Source organism: Papilio polytes, unplaced genomic scaffold (assembly GCF_000836215.1).
Source record: "Papilio polytes unplaced genomic scaffold, Ppol_1.0 DF823923.1, whole genome shotgun sequence".
Lineage (NCBI taxonomy): Eukaryota > Metazoa > Arthropoda > Insecta > Lepidoptera > Papilionidae > Papilio > Papilio polytes.
In genome coordinates this window covers 253,667-276,576 of record NW_013525281.1, presented here as the reverse complement: position 1 = coordinate 276,576, position 22,910 = coordinate 253,667, and the positions used below count along the sequence as shown (strand labels likewise).

General features: G+C 34.8%; 5 protein-coding genes across 6 annotated transcripts; 4 read left to right on the top strand and 1 right to left on the bottom strand.

Annotated features, from left to right (window-relative positions):
* Positions 1-2,160: 2,160 nt before the first annotated feature.
* Positions 2,161-4,594, bottom strand: LOC106102251. Its single transcript, XM_013281675.1, has 3 exons — positions 3,838-4,594; positions 2,782-3,012; positions 2,161-2,404 (listed from the first exon to the last, which is right to left on the bottom strand). Exons 1-3 carry the CDS (start codon positions 4,582-4,584, stop codon positions 2,222-2,224), a joined length of 1,161 nt encoding a protein of 386 aa, XP_013137129.1. The 5' UTR covers positions 4,585-4,594; the 3' UTR covers positions 2,161-2,221.
* A 2,216-nt stretch (positions 4,595-6,810) lies between these two features.
* LOC106102268 lies at positions 6,811-8,734 on the top strand. Its single transcript, XM_013281692.1, has 3 exons — positions 6,811-7,868; positions 8,019-8,249; positions 8,523-8,734. Exons 1-3 carry the CDS (start codon positions 6,930-6,932, stop codon positions 8,700-8,702), a joined length of 1,350 nt encoding a protein of 449 aa, XP_013137146.1. The 5' UTR covers positions 6,811-6,929; the 3' UTR covers positions 8,703-8,734.
* Positions 8,735-8,937: 203 nt separating this feature from the next.
* Positions 8,938-16,259, top strand: LOC106102066. Its single transcript, XM_013281473.1, has 6 exons — positions 8,938-9,722; positions 10,342-10,572; positions 10,809-10,961; positions 13,081-13,893; positions 15,211-15,441; positions 16,004-16,259. Exons 1-6 carry the CDS (start codon positions 8,973-8,975, stop codon positions 16,181-16,183), a joined length of 2,358 nt encoding a protein of 785 aa, XP_013136927.1. The 5' UTR covers positions 8,938-8,972; the 3' UTR covers positions 16,184-16,259.
* Positions 16,260-16,644: 385 nt separating this feature from the next.
* LOC106102203 (pyroglutamyl-peptidase 1) lies at positions 16,645-19,876 on the top strand. Its single transcript, XM_013281621.1, has 3 exons — positions 16,645-17,003; positions 18,428-18,663; positions 19,488-19,876. Exons 1-3 carry the CDS (start codon positions 16,779-16,781, stop codon positions 19,729-19,731), a joined length of 705 nt encoding a protein of 234 aa, XP_013137075.1. The 5' UTR covers positions 16,645-16,778; the 3' UTR covers positions 19,732-19,876.
* Positions 19,877-20,320: 444 nt separating this feature from the next.
* Positions 20,321-22,296, top strand: LOC106102519 (40S ribosomal protein S9). Of its 2 annotated transcripts, none has more exons than XM_013282028.1 (4): positions 20,321-20,424; positions 20,810-21,041; positions 21,415-21,601; positions 22,097-22,296. In XM_013282028.1, exons 2-4 carry the CDS (start codon positions 20,819-20,821, stop codon positions 22,269-22,271), a joined length of 585 nt encoding a protein of 194 aa, XP_013137482.1. In that variant the 5' UTR covers positions 20,321-20,424; positions 20,810-20,818; the 3' UTR covers positions 22,272-22,296. The 2 variants fall into 2 exon arrangements, with proteins under 2 accessions (XP_013137482.1, XP_013137483.1); XM_013282029.1 differs by lacking the exon at positions 20,321-20,424 and adding an exon at positions 20,659-20,712.
* The last annotated feature ends 614 nt before the right edge of the window (positions 22,297-22,910 follow it).

Sequence of the window (22,910 nt, the reverse complement as noted above, 5' to 3'; positions counted from 1 at the left end):
ATGATATAAAACTTGTTCAATTGTTTCAAGAAATTTTAATTGCAAATTACAAAAAAAAACCTTTAATAATTCTTAAAGAAAACAAAAAATAATAATATCTTCATTCGTATTTGATTTTTTTTTTAAGTAACTAATATACTTTGTTTATACCAAGATATGACTTAAGCTGTGAATTTTAATTAGTATTAAGTACTGGATAACATATTTTGAACTTAAATTGGATTCTTGTAATATCAGTAAAATGCTAAGAAATGTACAGTATTATATTCTGTGGTGAAAACCAATGAACAAATTAGAAGTAACATAAAATTGTATTAAAGTAACATAAATCAATTCAGTTAGCTTTTGATCGCAATAAGTAAAAGTTTTATCTGCAAACGTAGAACTAGCACTGATAGCATAGGATTCGACAGAGGGGTGAAACAGAGGAGACAACTGTACTACAGTAATCTATACTATTATAATAAAGCGTAAACACACACTTCTTTGTTACCTAAGATCTCAGCAATTACAGCATATTTTTGAATAATTCTTTTTTTAATAAAAAGCCCTACACTTACGTCACGCTTTAGGCTATATATTTTCACGCCATTAAACTTAGGGGGTTAATATTTTGGATAAAAACCCTAGTGTGGGAAAGACATCATAAGTTGCTGCTAACATCAAGAAAGCAAGATTGTCATGTAAGGTAATTGGTATTTTGACATTTGCAATTGAGAATTTGACAAATGCAAACAAAAAAATTATAATTTCACGCGGACGAAGCCGCACGCGAACGGCTAGTATAAAATAGATAAGAAAATTACTACGAATTTGACAATTCTATGGTATCTACTACCTCTTAGTCCTAGCTCGGACCAGTCAGATTATTAGCTGGTGACGCTTATGGCTGCCAATTAGAACTTACCATCGTAGGCAGTCGACAGAGTCCTATACTAATGCCGGCACTGCTTAATTGTAAGCCTAGCTTACCTCTTTAAAATAAAAATTACACACACAAGAAGGAAGTAACATGCGCTTAAATAAAAGCTCTGCGTTGTCTACGATCATGACCTGATTTAGTGCATCTGACAGTGGCCGTGGTCATGAATTCGATTAAAAAATATCACATTCGAAGAAGGTGCCATTGACCTAAATATCCCTTAACACACAAGTATTGAAAATTAGTTACCATTTAAATGAAAATAAAACCACAGAACCGTAATATGCTATTAACCTTGATTAAAACAGGTTCTCAGACAATTTATTTACGTATTCTTTACAAAAATACGTTCAAAGGGTCATTAGTCATTACTCAATAGGGCGGTTAATTAAAAATTGAAGCTACGGGCGGTTAATTAAATACGCATAGAACTTTAAAATGGTAAGAAAGCTCGAAACATCATTTTCTGTTTATTTAAAATTTATCTATTTATGATTGTGAATCTTAATTACAAAAAAAATCATTCAGTAATGTAGTAAATATTGTATTATGGTTTGTCTAAATAAGGTTGGTTAGTTTGATTAGTCACACACATAAAATATCGAATTATATTCGTATGAATGCAAATTCCGTATTTAATAGACGAGTATCATAGTGACGGAACTTAGAGTATAGTGAAGTGAAGTGAAGTGAAGTATAGTTATGATCAAAAATCGAAAAAATTAAGTGATCTACTAAACTTTCTAATGAATCATTATTATTATTCTATGAGATAAGTTACGTTAAAATTAATTATGATATGTTGACATCAATTACATTGTTTGACATATTGTGATATTTGCTATTAATAAAATAAAGGCATTCAATACTGAACATCGTATAAAAACACTTGCTTAAATAAAATAAAAACTGCTACTCAGTACACTTGGGGTTTAGCAAAAGCTTACAAGATAAATATATGTTATTCGTTGAAAACAAACATTTTACATTTTCAATCACATTTTATTTTATTTTCATGTGTTATTAGATACAGCAGATAACATTAATTAATCACTTTATTTCCTTAACAATATACAATGAGCAGCATCCGACCCATTAAAAAAAGGAACAATGACATTCTGTTTCACCAGTTGGCGCATATAAAATCACTTGAAATACAACTAAAACATTAATAAAAATATATTTAAACTGGTACAAAGATTTGAGGTAATTTGGTAAGATTTTAATTATAAAAAACTCAACTAAACAAGATAAGATGTTAGCCCTAGATAATTTCCAACTCTATCGTATCAGCGTAAGTCATACAACGCCCCAGTCAATACAGTCCTGGATGAGTTCGTTAAATCGCTCCGTATACAGCCGACCAGGTTTAACCATCGACTCGAAGACGTCGAAGTTACTGCCCGCCTTAGGGGCATCGTCTACATCCGCTATCACTGATGGCAATATCATCACGCCGATCACAACAACGTGGGACAGAATCTGTGAAAGTTATAGCTTTATTAATTTACAAGATTACCAGAATGTATGAAATATGGTCAGTTCAATTCGAGTGGACTTTGGACATGCTTGGACCCTTGCAATTGTACTTGGAGATCGACAACAAATGGGGCTTTAATGAGTAGAAATCTTATATAACCGTCTTTCTCCCAAGAGACAGGATGTCTTTTGACTTTTTAGAATTATTAAGGTAAAGGTATTACAAAAATAACGAAGAACCAGCAATAGGCATTATATTGACAACTGGTTATTATCAACTCATAGCTGATTTCTTTATGCTACGATATCCTCTTAGCTAAAAGCGCATCCTCGGGTGCTTTCTTAAAAGAATAGTGAGTACTGTTTTGTGGTCTACTTACCACAGACAGTTCTTCGTCAAACATCGTCTTGGGATATACGTCTTCAATGTCAAGAGAAAACCTTGAGAGCGCAAGTTGCAACTGCTGCCGGTAAAAGTCTATGAGTTTGTAGAAGTATTTCTCTCGGAACTGCTTGTCTGAACCCACGGTAATGAAGTATATGAGGTCTGCGAGCGCACACCCGGCGTGCATCATCTGGTAGTCAACAGTGCGTACCAGTAGACCTTCCTCCTGGAATGACAAAGGCGTAAAACATTAGAAAAAAGTCAATTTTCCACTGAATTAATCTTAAAACATTTTAATGGCGTTCGTAGTTCTACTCCAGGTTTTTTTAATAGCACAGTAAGAATACTGTACAATTATCAAGTGACACGATCGTTAAACAGAGAAAATCTATCAAGCTTATTATTGATAGTCCAAAGATTGATAAAAACATGTTAGGAATATTGTGTAAGTATTATGGCGAGTATTGTCATTGAGACCGGTAACGCATGAGTGCGTCGACACACTTTTATAGATTGGTCAACTGAAGTAAACAATGTCGATCAATGGTTAAGACCCAGTTTTGTTACAATTTATGAGATGTTGAGTTAATGTTAACTTTTTGAAGACAAAACTTAATAATGAATGCCAGTGGAGCAGTCGTTAAAGAAGACTTCTCTGCAGGTCCGCATACGATCCCGAACAAGTGTTTTGTTTTGTGCACAGAATTATATTGCGTAAATTTTGCATAAATTAGTGTAAATAATGACAATTTTTTCCAAAGAATCTTTACATTTTCAGCAAGTCGTATATAGTCTCGAATTGCACAAAGCTCATGTGCATATCCAGACTATATCGCATATCTGTGGCAATTTTAATTTTTAAAATTTTCAGGATCGTTCAGCCCGTTTGAAACCACACCTGGAAACAACCATCCATTCAAGCAAACGTTCATATTTATAATCATAATTTTGATAAGACACATAGAGAATAGGTATGATATAAATATAATATTAAGATTAAGATACTTCACACATTACATTCACCTGTAAGATAACAAGTTCTTTGTTTTACCTTTTTTTTAAACAGCAAATTGCTGAGTCTAAAGTCGCCGTGCGCCAGAACGACTTTTTTCACTGGCTTGTTATGATACTTCATCACGTCCTCGCTGTAGACTACCTTCCTCACTCTGTCTCTGCAATCCTCAGGCAGCGTCGCTAAAGAACTTTCCACCACCTTCACATAAATGTCCTTTGCTGCCTCATCCCCGCTCACACCGATACCATACTGCATCTCCGCTGCTATCTTCTCGAATTCTTCGGGTTGTTCATGTGCAAATACCATAGACAATGCATGAAACTTGGCCAGAGTTTCTACCGACTTGGAAGCGTACTCCCAGTCCATGGAGGCGAGTCTGTCGTATGATTTATATCCCAGCACACTCAGGTCGTCGGTCACAATCGCCTCGTGGCCGTGCGTCGAGCTGTGGCCGAAGTATTTGGGGAAGAGAAACCGATGTTCCAGCGGGATGTCGTAGCTCTGTTGGAGCTCGTCGTAGATCTTAACTATTCTCGTGTAGACGAACTGCTCGTTGGTATAGATCCAATCGGCATTCACCTTCGTCCTCATTGCCTCGCTGAAGGAGGCAACCTTCGCAAACAGATGCAAATCGTCCCATCCGCTTCTCGAGACGAGTATTTTGAATAGTGCAGAGGTGTAGTTGGCGCCGCCGCTGTCGAACCTCTCAACTTTCACGTCCGGTCGCGGCCGCTCGTCGAGCTTCTCTCTTACAAGCTGTTCAAGTGCAAGCGCGTCTGCCATCGTTGCTGTCTCGCCGCTCACTGATGACGCTTCATCGAGTAATAACCGATTATTAAGAAAGAATGCGAGTTAGTCAATAAAATTCGATACCAAATCACTTAGACAAAGTAACAATCGATTATCGCTATCGTTGATTGAAAAGTCAAAATGTATGGGAATTACGAAAACATATGATAAGTCACGTGCTTGTCAGTCCTATACATTTTGACACATTTTGTCGATTCTACCAGTGGTATCGCTAATCGAAAGTCACTTTGTTTAGGGGGCCAGGTGATGATAGTCGACTATAGTCCGATCCACAAAACATCTTTATCAATAATGATTAACATATTATTTTACTAAGTCTTCGCTTGTCCAAAAGTAATAACTACTAACAAAGATTTATAGAACTCTGCGTTCCAATCCTTATTTTACGACCAAAGTTACTTGACAATTAGTCGATTTTTATTCGAATAATTGGTAATAGAACATTTTTGTTAAGTCGATAGTCGATTATTATTGTGTAGTGTTGCCCAACACTAGTCTGATTAATTGTTTATCTACGGGCAAATGCTATTATTAACAAACACATAAAATAACAGATAAATAATTGTCTTTATCTGGTTTCGTATTAAAGTATTATCCAAATAAAATTTGTCACCGAAACGTTTTAAATAGTTACAGACAATGCATGACTTTGTAAATATTTATTGAATAGTAACTAAACAGATATAATTTAAGCTGAAAACATTATGCGTCAATGTTTTATCTAATTTTATCGATAACTAATGTATTTGCTTATATAATTTACGAAACAGAGATAATGATGATGTTTCCATTCAATTTATTTTTTTAAATTTTACTCGACTACTAGAATATTACTTACTAGGCTAAGATACAAAGCGTTTTTCCTTCCCTCATTTACTTTTCTGATGAAACTTACATAACGTGAAATAGCACATTTTTTTGAACATGTTGTAACCGGGTTGCCTAATCCTAGCCTGGCAAGGCTATGTGTAATTGATCTCTGAAGTGGGCAATTTTTGGAGCAAAAACACCTCATCGAGTTTCCTGAAAATTTTGTCACCAGTCGATAGTACGTAACGTAAATATTACTCTAAGGTAGGGTTGCCTATCTTTTTCCTGGCAAGAGTAGGGGTTGCCAGCTATTCAATGGCGACAAAATAGAGGCTAATTACCTTTATCGAATTTCCTCATGAAATTATACTCAAAATGAAGATATTAATGTTCCTAACACAATGGTATAGGGTTGCCTCACCAAAACTTTGAAAGAGATAGGGTTGCCACGGTTTAAGTTTATAATTATTAAAGTGAATAAATAGTTCTTCGTATTGAATTGTCTCCTCTTATTATAGTCTCCTAGTATGTACATATAAATGTTACTTAAAATAGTGGCAAAAAGATATTACTACTGTTAGTTTGTAGCAAATGACGTTTTGTATATTTTCTGGAAAATTATCTAGGCTAAAAAATAATAATAATAAAATAAAAGCCATAAATACTAGTCTATACTATTATAAAGTGGAAAGATTTGTAATTTTGTATGTATTTGATTCACGCAAAAACTAATGGACGGATTTTAAATATTCTTTCACCATTAGAGAGGTAATTTCTCTGTGATTAACATAGGCTATATTATTACTAACTTTTAGGAACTATTAAGAAACCGCGTGTTTCTGGACGCCAGCGTTAAAAAATCAATAAACTTTAACTTTTCTCGGCTTACGCTACCTAATATGTTATACTTAAATATCGTATTTTACTATGATTCATTAGTTATTGAGTCACTATATTTTTATAATCCATTTATTTTGTAATGTTGTTATCAAAATGGCAACGGCACATTACTTGCTTGGAGTGATGATTGTTATTTTTTTTAATAAAGATTATAAATTATCATCAATAACAATTGAAACACTTTTGTAATATTATTTTTATTCATTAACTATTTCTTTATCGTAATTTGGCTAAATAAATAACGCAGTATCCTAATAAATTGATTATTTAAACTATTTTATTTGTTAGTAATAATTATGAATTTAATATAGACAATATTATTTTCTTTTAGATTACGTCATGGACACCATTACCATCATTTGGACCACAGTGTAAAATACAATCATGTCTTGCTAAACAAGAATTTGAATAATTCTTTTTTTTAACAAAAAGCCCTATACTGACGATACGCTTTAGACTGTATATTTTCACGCTATTAAAACCCCAGTCTACTATTTGTTATTAGGATTACTTAAGTTCCCTGTCGTGTACCGGTAGAGTTTTGTACAAGATGTCCTTTTCCATCTCTCAAGAGTCTTTGTTAATTCAGCTTTATTTTACTTAGTACAATGTACAATACGAGCATGTCACAAAAGTTATCTTTCCGCGTTTCTTATCTTTTAAGAATGAAAAGTGAATTTCTGTATGAGATAACTATTCCTACGTTGAGTTTGGTACAAAAACAGCCGCAGCGTCGCAAACACCGCAGTCGTTCGAAACCAATCATACTCAGAGCACCTAAAACGGGCATCATGTCGGACAATGATCACGTTTTACAAGAACTGTTGGAGACAATCGCGGCAGAGCACGGTTACAAGAACTGCGATATGAAACTTCAATCATATTCTACGGAAGGAGCTAACTACACTTCTCAATTGTACAATGTATCTCTCACCGCACCTGGCAAAGACGACCTAAAGCTTTTTGCTAAAGTAGCCTCCGTTAACGAGGAGGTACGTTTACAATCGCCATTCAATATGTTTGAGACCGAAATGTTCTTCTATACGAGCTTGTTAAAGCAATATCAAGAATTGGAAGAGAAACACAAAGTTCCAGAGGAACACCGGCTGGCGACTGTCAAGTTTTATGGCTGCAAAAAGGAATTTTTAAAAGAAATACTCGTCTTTGAAGATGTAACTTCTAAAGGTTTTGGGACATTCCAGAGACATCAGCTAATTGACTGGGAGTACGCGTCAACAGCGATTCGGGAACTGGCTAAATTTCACGCTTTATCCATTGCACTACACCAACAGAAGCCGCTAGAGTTCGAGGATATCACAAAAAAATTTACTCTTGATAGAAAGAAACTAGAAGGCATGAAACCAATGATGGACGCTGCGACTAAAATGTTACTTGAAATTGTAAAAGAAGAGAACAAAGACAGGGTAAAGGCTTTCATGGATAAAGCTCAAGATTTTCCAGTCGATCACTTCAACAGACCTATGCACCAGCCGGTGATTGCGCATGGAGATTTTAGAACGAGTAACTTCATGCATAGAGTACAAGGGGTAAGCAATATCTTTATTATCTAATCCTTATCGCAGTGCGTTACCAAAATAAAGCATTAAATAAATATCACTGATAAAATGACATGTTAAATAAGAACCCATCAACAACCAGCAATGCTGAACACATTGTAAAATATCTTTTTTTTTCAGGATGGTAAATTGGAGCTAGTGGTTCTGGATTACCAGATTCTTAACGTATCCAACTCAGTCATCGACCTGATGTACTTCATATTCAGCGGCTCTGATGAGGAGTTCCGCGGGAAGCATTATCACCAACTGCTCGACTACTACCACGCAGAGTTATCCGCCTCTCTCGACAGGCTAGGTGTCGACTCTCTCACTACTTACCCCAAAAAGGATTTTGATTCCGATGTTAAAGAGGTAAGATATAGATAGTAAGATTTAGTTATTTGATTTAATTTTTAAAATACCCTAAAGACACTTCTACTGCTTCCTTCGACTTCGACACAAGAAAACATTGTGTCTGAACTTGTTAGTGCCTATAGTACATGCATTTGACGAATGATTCCCTCAGTTATCCAGGTGTACTTACTGGGGTATGAGAAGGCCTAACCGTGTAAAATAGCGGGAAATAAAGTTAAGATTTCTGTTTTCTGTCATTCTCTTTGATAAAGTAAGTATGTTTGCGGACAGATCGAGCCATACGGGTTAATCGTGAGCATGATGACGGTGCCCCTGATGACTGTATCGGCGGAGGACGCGCCCAGTCTGGAGTCAGGCAGCTTTGGCGACATCCTGGTGCGTCCCGGCACCGTCGCCGTCGAAAGGATCAACGGTATCGTTAACGACTACATTAAGTTGGGAGTGTTATAGACTATTTTGTACAATAAAGATATATTTTTAAAGTTTTGTGTTTTATTTTAAATGCGTTTGTTTTGTTGTACTGACAAAAATTAGTAAAACCATTATTCAAAATGTTTCATTTCGCACTGTTTGATATCGTTGCATTACACTAGTTCGTAGCTATGAATAAACAAGATGCATTGAGTGCAACGATGACGTCACAAGTACGTCCGCTCACATATCCTCTCGCAATGTATTAGTTTGTGGTTTGTTTCGCTCAGTGCGAATTAGAGCTGCAAGATGTCGGACGTAAAAGAGTTGCGAGATCTGGTACAAAGAATCGCAGAAGAACAAGGATACAACGATTGCAACATCACTCTCAAGGCGTTTTCAACAGGAGGAGCAAACTACACATCCCAATTGTATCATGTTACAATCGAAGCTGAAGACAAAGATGACATAAACCTATTCGCCAAAGTAGCATGCGTCAGCGAGCATATACGTAAACAAACACCATTCAAAATATACGACACGGAGATGTATTTCTACACAGATTTGCTAAAGCGATATCAAGACTTGGAAGAAAAGCATAACGTACCGAAACAGCACAGACTAGCGACTGTCAAATTCTACGGCTGCAAGAAGGAGTATTTAAAAGAAATTATAATCCTAGAAGATTTATCTTTCAAGGGATACGAGAGCTATGACAGATTTAAAACATTCGATTGGGAATACGCTTCTAAAGCGGTCACAGAACTGGCTAAATTACACGCATTATCCATGGCTTTGAGCAAACACAATCCTGAGGAGTTCGAAAGATTGTATAAACAAATGAAATATGAGATGAAAGCAGGAAACTTCAAATCGATGATAGAGAAGGTAATAAGCATGGCGTTAGCGGTGATAAAAGAAAAGAATAGAGGAAGACTGGAATCTTTTATCCAGAAATCCAAAGAATATGAGTTCGATTACTTCTACAAAGTGCAGCATCAGCCAGTGATAATGCACGGGGACTTCAGGGCCAGCAACATTATGCACAAACTGCGTGAGGTAAACGATTTCATTTAAGTCTAATGAACATTAGTCCCACCAATTTCTGTTAGAAAAAATATAAAATTTAAAAGAAAGTAAATGTACATCGCCACTCTCTTGTATTCTACGTTTAGGCTATGAATGGCCTTGTAGATAACTGAACAGTGTATAATAATTTTTAAAACAATCAGGAATACGCACGAAATTTGATCTCTGCAATGGAGGTCGATAGGTACATGCTATAGGTCACCACAAAACCACATCGCGCACCCCAAATATTTATAACAAATAACAAACTACACCTACACAATTGTATTTTAAAGAATAATTCTTGCAATAATTACTAAGGTTATACTTTACAACAACTCAGTAAAAATTGTCAAGATACTTTGGTATTGTTTCGTAACAGTATCTGGAACTATGTAATTTGCATGTAGTTATGGTAATAATAAATACCAATTAACTCGGAACAGCCTTATAACAGCATGTCATTGTAAACTGCTGTTGAAGTTAATATTATTGTCATTGAACTAAAGTGGTATTTAATCAACCTATGATCAGCTAAGTGAATGTTATAGAACACTATATCAACGTTTTTTTATATAAGAAACTTCAGAATCCTTAAAATTGTTTCCAGGGCGGGCAGTTAGAGGTCGTGGTACTGGACTATCAGATGCTGAACATCAGCAACCCGGTCATCGACCTCATGTACTTCATTTTCAGCGGCTCAGACCAGGAGTTCCGCAAGCAGCACTACCACCCTCTGTTAGATCACTATCACAACGAATTATCCAACACTCTCACAAGACTGGGCGTCGACGTCAATACTACATACTCTAAAGAGGATTTTGAAGCCGATTTAAAAGAGGTGGGCACATAATTTATTGGACAAGTTTTTAGCGCCTACGTCTCTTTAATACTTTTTCATACTTCTAGAAAAATAATTGATAAATATTTCAAGGATTAAAAATATCAAATTCTTTTGAATCTACATATCATATTTAAAAAATATAGTTTCAATTTAATAAAAATCGAGATTTGGTTTTAAACTCGTTCCATCTTGTAATTGTTGTTTTCTGCTTTAAATAAATGTTATGTTTACAGGTCCAGCCGTACGGTCTTTTCGTGGGCCTGATGATGGTTCCCATGGTGACTGTGCTTGAGGAGGACGCGCCGGACATGAGCACTGCTACTGGCGACCTCGCACACTTCGCTATTCCGCCTAACCAACTCGCTATTGCCCGCCTCAACGGCCTCGTAGAAGACTGCTAGTTGGGGCATACTGTGATATCTTACACAATAATTATTTAAAGTTCTAAGTTACCATTCAAAACATTTATAGTTGCGAAAGACTGTGTAATATTGTTGTTTATGACTATCATATATTGAAGGTTATTATTTGATAACGTAAAAATGTTACGGCGTAATATGTACAAGAAGTGTTTATATGTAATAATTAACTCGTGCAAAATGTACTAATAAAGTGTTATATTATTATAATGTATCAACAATTATTATTATGACCATGAAAATTCTCGCGCGATATTAGACAGATAGGATGTCAGAGACTGGCCAATTTAAAAATGCCACGCTTTAAGTGGTACAAAATTTCAACAACAGTTACTACTGTTAGTTTTTTTAAACTATATAAACAATTTATTCTATATCTATAGTTTAATATCTACTAAACTAATATAATAAAGAGTAAATGTATGCACATTTCTTTGTTATGTAGTGTGTCAGCAATCACAGCATATTATTGAATAACTATTTTTAAATAAAAAGCCTTTCATTCTGGTGGTGAATGAATTAAAAAAAAAATTCACGCGGGAATGGAACAAAACTACAAGCCAATAGCAGCAAAAAAGCAAGATTACCATAGTAACGGTAATTTGCAACGGCTTTCGTTTTGATTTGTGCATTTGAATTTTGACATTTGCAATTTAAACTTTAAAAAAATCAATCAATAAAATCAGGTTTTTATAAGTGTTTTCATTCGGATCATTCATTCATGGCATGACATTTTGGATGTGGATTCATGCGGATGTGCGAGATAATTTTATATCATGACAATTGTCGACATAGATAACATCTCTAAAGGTATAAAAACAGGAAATGGCCGCCGGAATCGTGCCTCAACGACCGCCGTAATCACCGACGTTCACAATGACTGACAGTGGCTCTTCTATTATATACCACTTGCCATTTCGTTACGAATGTCCAGTGAACTTTAACCCAAGATAAACTCCTTTTAACATAACTATTATTATCGGATAAGAGAGGGCGCACACCTTTGACTAAACTGTCGCACAACAGTTGTACGATTGTTTCGCAGCCAATTAAACTGTTTAGTTGCACAACTGTATCGAGTAGTGTACCATATAAGCTCATATGAATCAAAGTGAAAGTAATCAGTTGTGCGATTGTTTAATTTCAGGTGTACGCACGCACTAAGAGTTATTTTAATTTATTCACCGCGATTACGAATGAAAAATAAAAGACGTATGTTGCGTATCATTACGATTTTAATTAAACAAATAAACACACAATACCATTTTAAGCAATTTAATTTCTTGAAAAAACAAACTAAAACAATTTGGTTACCAAACGACAAAGTCTCTGGATTCTGAGTTATGACAAGCTCTCCCAACTCTTCTAGTGAATTCTTAAAATATAAACTTTAGAATTACAGAACACTGGCCGCATTACACAATTACACAACAATTACACAACATAAAATGCCAATTATAAAAATGTTTCTATTTTTATTGAAATTATATTATTTACATCAAACATAGTTATTTTCCACATAATCTAATAAAGATTTATTATAATCTAGAATGTCGGCATATCGTTAATTACCACTTAACTGCTCAGTCTGATATGATTTCGCAAACAAGCAATATTGAATGTATCTGTTTCGATACGAAGTTTCTTACATTTGTTATTCTTTTTTTTATTTGTCAGTGTGAATATTAACTTGTTGATCTCGCAAAGAACCGAATTCTGACAGGTTTACATCCGCAAGACATTTACATGCGACGATACGGGCACGATATGGTATTACAAGTTCATACCGTATTGGTTTGTTACATCTTTAACTATTTCCGAAAAAACTAGGCATTCACAGTGTCTGTAATTGGGATTTAACTACTTTATTTGAAATTAAATGTGCCACGTTCAATGCGTTATCATATTTTTCTATGGTATATTACTCAATTCTCTCTGATATAATCATAAGATAACTGTTGACATTATTTAAAACTATGAACAGTTGTGATAACGATAATCAATTTTAAGAGCTAAATATCATAATAAAAGCTATAAAAAGATTGTTATAACACAATATCCGAGTCGTCACGTCGCGGTGTAAAACCGATTACGACATAGTTTGTTTTGTAATAAATTTAGCTCAGTGCGGACGGTGACCCGCAACATGTCGGACGCGGAGCAGCTGGTACGCGACCTGGTGCAGAAGATCGCCGATGAACAGGGCTACGAAAACCCTTTCATCGAACTGAAGTCCTTTACAACGGGAGGGGCCAACTACACATCACAATTGTACCACATCACAATCTCTGCATCTACCAAAGATGACCTCAAACTCTTCGCCAAAATTGCTTCCGTAGGAGAGCACATACGAAAGCAGACACCGTTTAAAATGTTCGAAACTGAAATGTACTTCTACACGGAGCTTCTTAAGCACTACCAGGACCTGGAAGAGAAACATAATGTACCGAAGCAACACAGACTGGCCACTGTCAAATTTTACGGCTGCAATAAAGAATATTTGAAAGAGATTCTAGTTCTGGAAGATTTATCCTCGCACGGCTTTGATATTCACGATAGATTTAAGAGTTTTGATTGGGAATACGCGGCGACATCTATAGTGGAACTTGCAAAATTCCACGCTCTGTCCATCGCGTTTAGCAAAGAAAAGCCGGATGAGTACAAAGCATTAGCCGATATGTTGTCCTTTGAAATGGATTCGGAGAACTTCAAGCCAATGATGGAGAATATGACGCGGACAGCGTTGTCCGTAGTCAAAGAAGAGAATAGAGGGAGATTAGAGGCATATCTCCTAACGACAAAAGATCTTAAATACACTCATTATTATAGACCGTTGAATTGCCCGGTGGTAATACACGGGGACTTCAGACCTAGCAACTTGATGCACAGAGTCCGTGAGGTAAGAAATACAGTTACGATTGTTTTCGGACAAGCTGTATTTATTTTTAATGTTGTCATCGTTAACAATGTGGTTTTTTTTACCATATTTTTATGTTGTTTTTATAAGAACATAAAAATATGATTTTATCTATGAGATATAATAAAAATAATTTTAAAATTTGCTATTATGAAATGCTTTAATCAATAACTTTATGGCATAGATTATTATAAATTCTTACAAACAATGTTGCAATAAAAGTCATTGGTGCAACTTGTTTACTTTAAGTGCTGTTTATTGACGTTACTGTAGTTTTATGTTTGTTTTGCTATTTGCAATATCTAATATCTTTAATCTTAAAAGCGTCACTAACTCTAAGGGCGAATACTGAAACGATATTTAAATATAAAACAGCGTCGTGTTTAAGATTGTTGCTTCGTATTCACGGATTTTTTAATAAAGAGCAAGCAAAGGTTATCGAAGTTAGCAAAATATTTTTACCGCTAATAAATGATAAAAATTGTAAAACACCGACGAAAGAATATTTATGAATTGGCATAATTTTATTTAACTATGTCAATAAATAGCTTTACATTTATGACCAAACTAGCTGTTCCCATGCGACTTCATCCGCATGAAATTATGAAAATGTTATTTCATTGTTTACATTTGTCAAATTAAACGTGAAAATATATAGCTTAAAGCACGACGGAAGTGTAGGGCTTTTTATTAAAAAAAGGATAATTCAAAAATATGCTGTAATTGCTGACATCTTAGGCAACAAAGAAGTGTGTGTTTGTGCTTTATTATAAAAGTATAGATATAGATGACTATACGTATTTGGTGCTGACAAACAGAACCTTATAAGTTCAAATAAGTTATGGGTATTTTTCCTTATCTTTATAACTACTTATAAGTACTACGATAAGGAAAAAACAGTTTAAATATATCCGGTAGATGTACATAACCTTAATTACAAAATAATTTTAGTTTTAAGTTATTTATTACCGAGAACGATCTTTTTGCTCGTCATCTAACTTGATAATCATTTATTTCATAAGTACAGATGACATAGAACGAGTGAGAAAATATTCTTAGCATCAGTGACGTTAGTTTTAGATTTGATCAGCGCCCCTAAAAGGGCGTAAAGTACATCGACAAAAAAACTCATATTGATACAAAAATTTATTCCAAAATTACCATGTTTTGTCCTTAGTACATTTCTGTATATTTTACTCTAAGGATACTTTGTAATATAACGTAGTTTTATTTATGAAAAAACGACGAATTATTTCCGCCCTATTAAATTGTTAATAACATTAATTAATATATTTCCAGGACGGTCGATTGGAGCTGGTGGCCGTAGATTACCAGATGCTGAAGATTGCCAACCCGGCCCATGACCTGATGTACTACATATTCGGTGGCTCCGACGAGGAGTTCCGTGACAAGCACTACCACCAACTCTTGGACTATTATCACGAACAGTTATCTAACGCCCTGACAAGGCTGGATATAGATCCTATCAAAACATACCCGAAAGAAGCCTTCGACGAAGATATAAAAGAGGTAAACTTAAAAAAAGTTAAGTGATTAGGGGTGATGGTGAGGAGAGGACGCATAGGTATGGGAAATATCCACTTTCTGTGCGTCCCCATCTCTTTTTTTTAAAGATAGACAATGCATCTGCAAATCACAATGTGTATTGACAGAGGTCACTTCACTAATTTGGCGAATGCCAGTGGCCACTTGCTTGATGCCATAGGCACCGTATGACCAGATGCCATAAAAAAGATAAAATTCATCATTTCCTCCAAACGTAGCTTGACCAATGAAAGAACAAGTTTTGCATTTGTATGACCCTAATTCAGTATGTGAAAGGCAAATATTTTTGTTAAACCTACTTAATACAATGCTTAATTTCTCCATGTAACATTCTGTCAAAAAATTTAATTCTGCTTCTTAAAAGTGCTGTCCATATTTTCAACAGTTTTGTCCGCAACACGTTATCATGATCCCACGGTTATTCTTCGAAATGTGTTAAAAGTTGTATTTTTTATTTATTATTTTGAGCAAATGCATTATGATGCGGTGCTTGAGATACTTTTAATAAGAAAAGTTGTATTTCCAGATCGAACCATACGGTATCTTCGTGGGCATGATGATGGTGCCTCTACTAACAGTTGATGCGGAAAACGCGCCAAGCATGGAGACCGGCGAAATCTCAGACTTCTTCATAAAACCCAACGATCTTGCGAAATCCAGATTAAACGGAGTTGTAAATAGTTTTATTAAACTAGGTGTATTGTGATTTGTGATATTAATAGCATAACTGGTGATATTTGCTAAGCTGTTTAATAAATTATCGTTTTTTGATGATTCAGTGTTATAATGTTTTAATTGTTACTTCCTCTTTATTATTCTCGTTTCTTTTTTATTTCTTTTCGTTACAGAAACATTAAACTACATTGATTGTTATGGTATCTCTCTAATTCTCCCTGCAAAAACTGAGATGGAAAAATCTTTTGTACGGATGTTTTGACCGAGAAAACATAAAAACAACTATTACAATTACCATTTCGGTGCTTTTATACATTCCTATTATCCTAAACTAGTTCTAGTTGATTAATTATTAAGAAAAACACATCGTTAAATCTTAAATTAATGAAAATAATATAATACCATAGAGAATCCGATCCAAGAAGTGGCAATGTTTATAAAGATAATCAGCTGACTTTATTCTTGTTGGCTATTATCAAATGTCAAATCTTATCAAAACTCGAACTGTTGTCAGTTGTGTTTTGTATTTAAATCTCGTTAGAACTTTTTAATTAAATATCGCACACTTGCTGGTTTAATATTTTTTACATTTGTACTAAAGATATTACAACTTTAAAGCTATAGTCATGTCTAACGACTTAGATTTTCTGTTTAAACCATTGGTTTTGGTGACCGGCTTCGGACCATTTTTAAACCATCCAGTAAACGCAAGCTGGGAGGCGGTAAAACTTATTAATAAGGAGATGTTGGAGACAAAACACAATATCGAATTGGTCCTGTTAGAAATTCCAGTTACTTATGAAAATGTCGACGAATTCGTGCCGGCGCTGTGGGAAACGCATACACCTAAGGTTAAACTTTGTCATTCTCGCAATTTAAAAATATACAACGCATTTTTAATTTTGTAACAGTAAAGATTTTTTTGCACTTATTGTGATTAGAATTATAGTTTACCAACATTGTTTTAAAATTTCAGTTAAAGTTAGTTGATTTCAAAAATCCTCGGAGAATTAAAAAACTAAGTAAGCAAGTGTTTCTAGACTATGTTCTACATCTGTGACAAATTTAATCGAGATCTGTTAGGCTGTTCTTGAGATACATAGTAACAAACATCCATCCATACTGTGACCACTGTTAAATATAATACAAAAACAAGTTTCCACACTTCTTAATCTCTTTAAAATAATTAAATAACAAAGTGAAAAGTACTTCCGGTTTTTGGCATTGTGCAAAAATTACGAGCATTAAATTTTAAGAATAAAAACTAAAATACAATAATTTTCATTAGATATTATTAAATTAGGGTACCCTTTCTTAGGGTAGGCTCCGAGACCCTATCGGGGATGTATAGTGAGCTGCTGATGATGATTATAGAATTCCCTATTTTCCTTATTTTTGACAATAGATTTGTTTCTTTGTGATGGAAATGTGTTAACTATTGACAATATGAGATTTGTAATGAGGTTAATAACAGATTATGAGAACATGCATTGTAGAAATGTTTACATTAACAATAGCTATTGTCCTGCAGATGTACTGGAGATTACATGTTCTGATATGTTATCACAAAGATTCAATGTATGAAACTCTGATAACATTTTAACAGGAGTATACCCATTTTAAACATATACCATCATATGAATATTACAAATGCGAAAGTTACGATGGATGGATGGATGTTTATTAGCGTTTGTAGCCTAAACGGCTGAACGGATCTCCATAAATTTGGCACTGGTTTAGAGCATAGTCTGGAAGAACACATAGGCTACTTTTTATCCCTGGAATAGTTATGGTTCCCGTGGGATTCATTAATTTAGTTTTTTAATGTTAACTTGATCATTCTGCAGCGGTTCAACATATATTATTGATACTTGACACAGATATAAAACAAAGTCTGGAGTACGCATGAGATAAGTTTCATCCCTGAGAAATGTCCGGATTTCTATTCGCGGACAAAGTCGCGGGCATTAGCTAGTTTGTTATAAATTAATAACAAAATATCAAAACTGAATTCAAGCTTAAAGACAAATTCCGATTTTTTGGTATGTTATTAAGAACATCTCAAAAAGTATTAGATAGCTTGTAATTTACAAAAAATTTGGGACGAAAAGGCAGCTATTTTGCATCAAACAAAAAAGAATAAGATTAATTGTCTCATTATTATCAGCTTTATCAATGTACAACAAAAAATCTACCAAATTGAGAACAGATTAAAAATTAAAGCAATTATTAAATAATATTGTAAATAAAAAAAACAATTATTACTAATTTCCAGCTCATGATCCATGTAGGAGTATCAAGTGAGGCTTCCTGCATTACCCTGGAGACACAGGCCCACAGGAAAGGCTACCAGAGACAAGACTATTTTGAGAAATGTCCCCCTAACAACATCTGCACAGCTGAAGGAGCTATACGATTGCACACCAAGCTAAACGTGGAGAGGATCTGCAAGGAGTTCAACGGAAGCTGCATGGATGAGACCAGCGCTATATCCTCTAAAGATGCTGGCAGGTAAAATCTTTCTCACTGGCTTATATACATACAAAGAAATTGTAATATGTAAGGTAATTAACTTTATCTATGAATCATTTAAAAATAAATTACAGTTTTTGCAACACTGAAATAGTAATATAGAACTGTTTATCAACATAGAATGTGCGCATATCGTTGACTAAACTGTCACACAACTGATTGCTAGGATTCCTATGATCTTATATGGAGTATTACTATGTATATACTATTGAATAGTGTGTGCACCACACTATTCGATTTTTAGTTTTACAACTGAACAGTTGTGAGATCGTTGAGTCAAAGGTGTCCACACTCTTAATGTCAACTTCATAAGAAATTTAATTGAAATAGAGTATCATGTAACCATTCATTTATACAAGAACATATTTCAATGCATAATGAAATAAGAAAAATATGGGAAGCCATTACTTTCTTGACCTTCACGTAATTTGATATCTTTATTGAGGTGCTAATAAACATATCATATTAAATGACATCATAAATGTAATGTTTATTTAATACATTTGCATTATTATATAAATTTACTAGAATATTATGACGAAAATTATTTTTATTACATTTATTTAGTAATGTTCTTGTCATTATTCTTTTTTATGGAGAAAATCTAGAATAAGTTAATTGTCTTGCCCAATGCCTAGTTTATTTACTTATTATGTATACTATCAATGCGAAAATTTTGATGGATGTTTGTTACGAGTTACCTAACTGCTGAATAGTCCTTGATGAAATCTGATTACTTACTTTTTTTTTCGATCGCAAACATAGTCGCAAGCTAAAGCTAGTTTTTTTTTTTTTTATTTCAGGTACCTCTGTGAATACATTTACTATACATCGCTCAGTGTGGACAACTCAAGGACTTTATTTGTCCATGTCCCAGATATACCAAAGTATCCCTCCGAAGTGACCGCCAGAGCTCTGGAGAAGATTCTAGAACTTACCCTAGAGCAAGTAATAGAAATGGACAGCTCCAGAGAAGTGACGGAGAAGTTGAAAGATGTCAGCTTAGACAACAGCAGAGGAGAGAATTCCGCCCAAAATAATTTATAACATCAACATATAAGAGAATATACACACTGTATGTGTAGTGGGATTTTTGTTTATGCACATTGTACATAAATGTATTTATTAGTACTATTATTTTGTTTTAAGATAAACAGTTAGATAGTTATATAATCAAAGTGTTGTAGTTATTTAATATAATAGAAAATAAAAAGTTATAAAGTAAAAGTTATAAATTATTAAAACATAATGTAACTATCAGTAAAGTAATGTAAGTCGATAGTGTCTGTTGTGACGAACAACTAGTTAAAAAAAAAACCAATTCTGATCTTCATTCATATTCCGTATCCAAAAATATGATTAAAACCCCCGGGTTTTTCTTGCTACAAGTAACTTCGTCGAAATAAGGATTAATTCTTGGTGTTTCAAATATTGTAACAGAAATATTTTAAAATATATTTCAAAACGAATCATCATCTAGTTTGAAATGAAGATCTTTATAATAAAATAATTTGAAAGTTTAAATAAAAGTTTATTCTGTAAGCAGAATACATTTTTATTTAAACTTAAGACCAAGTCTGCGCTACTGACGAACTACTGGCCCGGTGTAAAAGCGCATGACAGTTGTTCAATACTCTTTGCCGAGTTGACACTTAGTTGTGTCTTGTCATTGTTAAATATTCTTTGTAGACATCTGTCACTCTTGACGTTTCTTTTTACTGCGAGCGGTCTTGGTAGAAGGTACGTTTTTATATTAACTAACTTTTAATTATTATTGTATTAGTTAAAAAATAAAATCGATAATGATTTATCCCTAACGTTTTCCTAATATTCATAACCTTTTAACATTGCACGTTATTTTGCTGCCGTCTTTGAGATGTAAGCAGATTTAAATGGAGACTTGTATTTGCCTTACAGTAGACCATGGCGATCTCCATAGCCGTCATGCATGGACAATAAGGCTACAATAAAGCCACGTGTGTTGATTCCCAAGAGTAACGCTTTAGGGTTTTTCTTTTTTTGGCCGAAGTATGTATTCTTGCAACACCTAGTGGCGACAAACCTCCAAAAACAAACAAAATAAATCAAAGTATTCAATCAAATCTAACCTTTTGGTTCTTTCTAGCTCGCCATCATGGTGAATAACCGAGTTCCCTCGGTCTTCTCTAAGACCTACGTGACCCCGCGGCGGCCTTTCGAAAAGGCGCGTCTTGACCAGGAGTTGAAGATCATTGGTGAATATGGTCTTCGTAACAAACGTGAAGTGTGGAGAGTGAAGTACACGCTCGCCCGCATCCGTAAGGCTGCCAGAGAACTGCTTACGCTGGAAGAGAAGGACCCTAAAAGGCTTTTCGAAGGTTAGTTGTACCACGTGTGACCGGCATTTTAGTGTAACATGTTTATTTACAAAATAATGAGCCTGCTCTGCTACCGCTAGTCAAATTATTATAAACATATATTGGAATGGGATAGTAAAGTCACCTTAGAGAGATAACTATAAGTAATAACAAATCTAACAACACATTAAGCCTGGTTTTTATTAAAGCTGTATTGTGTTTTTCTAATCGTTATCCATTAAATGTATACAATTGAATTTATTTAAATGATGAGTTTTTGGCAACCTCTTGTCAGATTAAAATTGTGTTGAGCAAAATTTCCTACTGATGTAAAGACATCAACCTTAACAATGTAAATGCAAGAGTTCCTGTTACATTGATTTTTTGTATTCAGGTAATGCATTGCTTCGTCGTCTGGTGAGGATCGGAGTGCTGGATGAGAAGCAGATGAAGCTGGATTACGTGCTGGGCCTCAAGATTGAGGACTTCTTGGAGCGCCGGCTGCAGACACAGGTGTTCAAGGCTGGTCTCGCCAAGTCCATCCATCACGCCCGTATTCTGATCAGACAGAGGCACATTCGGTGAGTTGAATATTGGGCTTCATTAATTTATTTTTTATTGTAATAACTTGTGTAAAAAAAGCCTTTTTCTGATATACAGTTTGATATCAATTGATAGATTCTCTGAAACATGCTCTGTTTGTAACAGATAGTGTTTGCCAAAGAGCAATGCAGGAATTGAAGAAATGCTGAAATGTTGAGCAAATAACATTGCAACCAGCGTGTCGGCTGATCACTGACTTAATTGTATTCATAAAGACCACTTGAACAGCCTTGTGCTTTGTTCAATGTCTTGAAATTTATGCTTGTTACAAGCTGTTTGCAGGTAATGTATGTCATATGCAATGATAAACTAGAATAGCATTTGTATAAGGGGTATACTTTAATTTGGTGGTTTGTCACTAAAAAATCGCTGAAAAGTGTAATAAACATTTATTAAATTGTCTGTACAGACTTTCAAGTGTTTGTTGAATAAGATGATTGTCACTGATTATTATTTGTGTGTGTGTTTGTCAGCGTGCGCAAGCAAGTGGTGAACATCCCGTCGTTTGTGGTGCGTCTGGACTCTGGCAAGCACATTGACTTCTCGCTGAAGTCTCCGTTCGGTGGTGGCCGCCCTGGCCGCGTCAAGAGGAAGAACCTCCGCAAGGGCCAGCCCGGCGGTGCTGCTAATGATGACGAAGAAGATTAAACAATAAACTTATAATTGTACAGTACATGTGTTTTTCTTTGACCTCTCCCCAGTCATTGCTTTTTTCTAGCAAAAAATATTCCTAATACACTAAAATCAAAATCTCACGTATTCTTTCTCTAAACTAGATTTTTTTTAATTAGTTGAACACTAGAAATAAGGATTTAACCCATAATACAATTTTGAAAGTGGTTCAAAAGTAATAAATACACTTGTATCCTTGGTCCTGGGTTTGTATCCCTCCATGTAATGAAAAACCAAAAAAAACTGCCTCTTACGAGTGGTTATTCGTCAGTTTCTGTTCTGCTGACGCATTGTGTGCAAACATTCTGACTGCACATCAATCAGGTCGTTTACTTACTGGTTGAAGAAAGCAGGGAAGGGAAGGAAGGAAGGGGGTTACCCCATGTCTTACGCCACACTCCAGCTTATACGGATCAGAGTACATGTCGGACCAATTTACATGACCTGGTTTCCATACATTGGAAAACTTGTATGATACGGAACTTTTTGTTCGTTCAATTTCTTCCCTATAATATAAGAAACATGATCAAATGCGATAAATCAAGAAAGCCTGCTTAAGGCACAAGGTTGCACTATCTGTAGAAATCCTGGACAGAATCCAATCAGGTTACCATG